The 2,615-nt window shown below is 35.3% G+C and overlaps 1 protein-coding gene across 1 annotated transcript; it reads right to left on the bottom strand.

The window, feature by feature from the left end:
* Positions 1-1,376: 1,376 nt before the first annotated feature.
* Positions 1,377-2,306, bottom strand: LOC113301142 (heavy metal-associated isoprenylated plant protein 30-like). The gene is made up of 2 exons (XM_026549911.1): positions 1,987-2,306; positions 1,377-1,749 (listed from the first exon to the last, which is right to left on the bottom strand). The coding sequence occupies exons 1-2, from the start codon at positions 2,114-2,116 to the stop codon at positions 1,463-1,465; spliced, it is 417 nt and encodes a 138-aa protein (XP_026405696.1). The 5' UTR covers positions 2,117-2,306; the 3' UTR covers positions 1,377-1,462.
* Positions 2,307-2,615: the final 309 nt, after the last annotated feature.

Here is a 2,615-nt window from a genome sequence, read left to right as displayed (position 1 = left end):
GATAAAGTAGACTTTTGAGTGATAGATAAGTTCAAGTCTCCACATACCTTTTTGTCGATGAATTTCCACCAGTTCCTTGAGTAGTTCTTCGTCTTTGCATGATGAACGCCGTGGAGTCTAGAGCTCAACTACACTTTCTATCTTAGTCCGAGAATTAGCTATGAGTAGACTAGAAATCAAGACTTATAGTTTTGGCAACTAAACTTGACAACAAACTTGAGATAGCAACGCTTGCGAGTTCGACCGTGCAGTGCTCTAACAAAATGTTCTCTTGCATTCCAGTTATTTGGCGATAGGATGAGAAAACTTATGTTATCATAACTCTTTGGATACTTGTGACTAATCAGAGTTGGAGTAAAGGTTTTGTGGGTACACCTATGGATTCAAAGGCTTGTTGCACATGCTAAGTGCAATCGCGATTCCTGCGACAGTGACATAGGATTTTTATTAGTTTTTTCATCTTAGTTTTGCTCGGAACTAGCAAAATGTAGGTTTGGGGGTGAAGATCGCGATGCATGCGAATCACACTCTGAAAACCCTAATTTAATCCATGGATACCTATCGATCAAACAAAATAAAAGCAAGACGGGTTTGTTAGAAATACCTTCTAATATTCATTTTCGAGCAATCGGGATTTAGATTTCGCGCTCCAACATCGCTCACTTGAATTAGTGATTCTCTTTCTTGATTATGAATTGGATCCCAACATGCATATCTGGAAGTAAATTTCTAACGCAATGCTTCGTTCTACTCATTATTTTATAGTTGTGATTTTGATCGAAGCTCAAAAATTTATCATCGAACGATCAATCGGCGACAAAAAAATTTCTTAGAAGTTTGGGAGGGCGAGATTCAGCTGATGATGAGAAGAAAAGAGTTGAATGTGATTAATTTCGGTTTATGTTTTTAATTTTGCTGAAGGATATTTTTATAATTTAAAATATTTAAGGGTAACATAAAAATTCTGTCACGGCTAGGACACCCCTTATAAGATTTTCAATAGAGAGAAGATGTAATATGGATTGTTTTATTCAAGGTTGATTCTTAAATACTTCGTTGTCCAAGACCACTAATATTATCAGTGGCGGAACTAGAAATTGAATCTGCGAGTGGCTTGGAGGTTAACTAGGCATGACTTTTTTTATTTGCACCTGGCTTAAGCCTATTTTTTGGTCAAGCTTAAAAGCCAAAGTAAAATTCAAGTTTTTGTGGACTTTAGGGCTGGCTTAAGCCAGGTGAAGACAATGTGTAGCTCCGCCCCTGAATATTGTATCCCAGGCCCAATTTATGAGTTAGCAACTAATTTCCACTTGATTATTTTGATGTATACAGATCAGATCTGTACAGTACATAGAAATAAAATCGGTGAAGCTTAATATAGCAAGTAAAAATTAACATAACCGTAAGTTATGATTAAGCTGCATGTATAGATGTCGAACTCATGGTCTGATCAAAACCATTATCAATATGATTTGATGCTGATAACCTTTTTCAGTGCTTTCCAACTTAAAGACCGGCCTAATTTCGACATTAGTAAAGGCTTTATTGATATCCCTACTGGCTTATTAACAATAGTTGGTTCTTTCTCGTCATGTAATTCACCATATCGATGGTAATCATTATCATCAGCATCCCAAAAACGTGCATCTTTTCTCTTACTTCTTATCGTCGCTAGTACATCATGTTTATTGCAAATACCCCATACTGTCACCTTTTGAAGTTTACAATCCACGTTCACTGAATATATCCCTGAATACAATGCAAGATGAGTCAGAACCCCCATGCAAGAACCAAACTTTTGAAAAATCCAGAAAAAATAACCTATCAACTACAAGATTAATGAACCTGAATCCACTTAAACGCTGTTGAATTTAATTTACAGATTCTTGAAGTGTAAAATGCATATACAAGTAGTTTGTGAATCATATAAAGCGATAACAAAGGTATATTTTTGGAATCAGTATGTATATATATATATATGCATACCTCTAAGATGCGATAATGCCTTCTTAATTTTCCTCTCACAACCATATGAATACAAAGGCACCATCATGTCAACATATTGTGCCTCTACATTCTTGTATGCTGATGCCGGCACTATCTGCAAATCTGCCATGCCAAAAGCTTCTCTTTAGAAATCTCAGTCTTACTGATTTCTCACTCCTCCAAGCTTCTAAACTGAATAACTGTATGGCTGGTTATGGAGTTCCAAGGGTTTATAAAGACCAAAAAGTTAAAGCAAATTTCAACGTTGATTCTTTATAAAACATGGCTTGCATAGTGCTAATCACTCATTTTAGCTTTAATTTCCCGTTTTATCATCCTTTAGTGTTAATGGAGGATTAGTTAAGTAAATAAGTTTGAATTGTTTGGAATATTCTTCTAAATCAATTTGGCTGAACTACAATTCTCCTCAGATTTAAGGAAATGCTTTATGACTAGGATGAAAATAAGATGGAGTCAGAGTAAAATTTGCTTTTGGATTTAGATAGTATGGTCTAAAGTTTTGGTCAGCACCATGTGAGATTGAGTTTATATTTAGTCGACAGGCAACTTAAAAACGGATGTGTATAGGTTGCTCTTTTTTTTCGCTTCTACTTTTTTTCATTCTTTTT

This window comes from Papaver somniferum, chromosome 8 (genome assembly GCF_003573695.1).
Source record: "Papaver somniferum cultivar HN1 chromosome 8, ASM357369v1, whole genome shotgun sequence".
NCBI lineage: Eukaryota > Viridiplantae > Streptophyta > Magnoliopsida > Ranunculales > Papaveraceae > Papaver > Papaver somniferum.
Note: the sequence above shows the minus strand (reverse complement) of the source record. Positions and strands in the feature narration are given on the sequence as shown.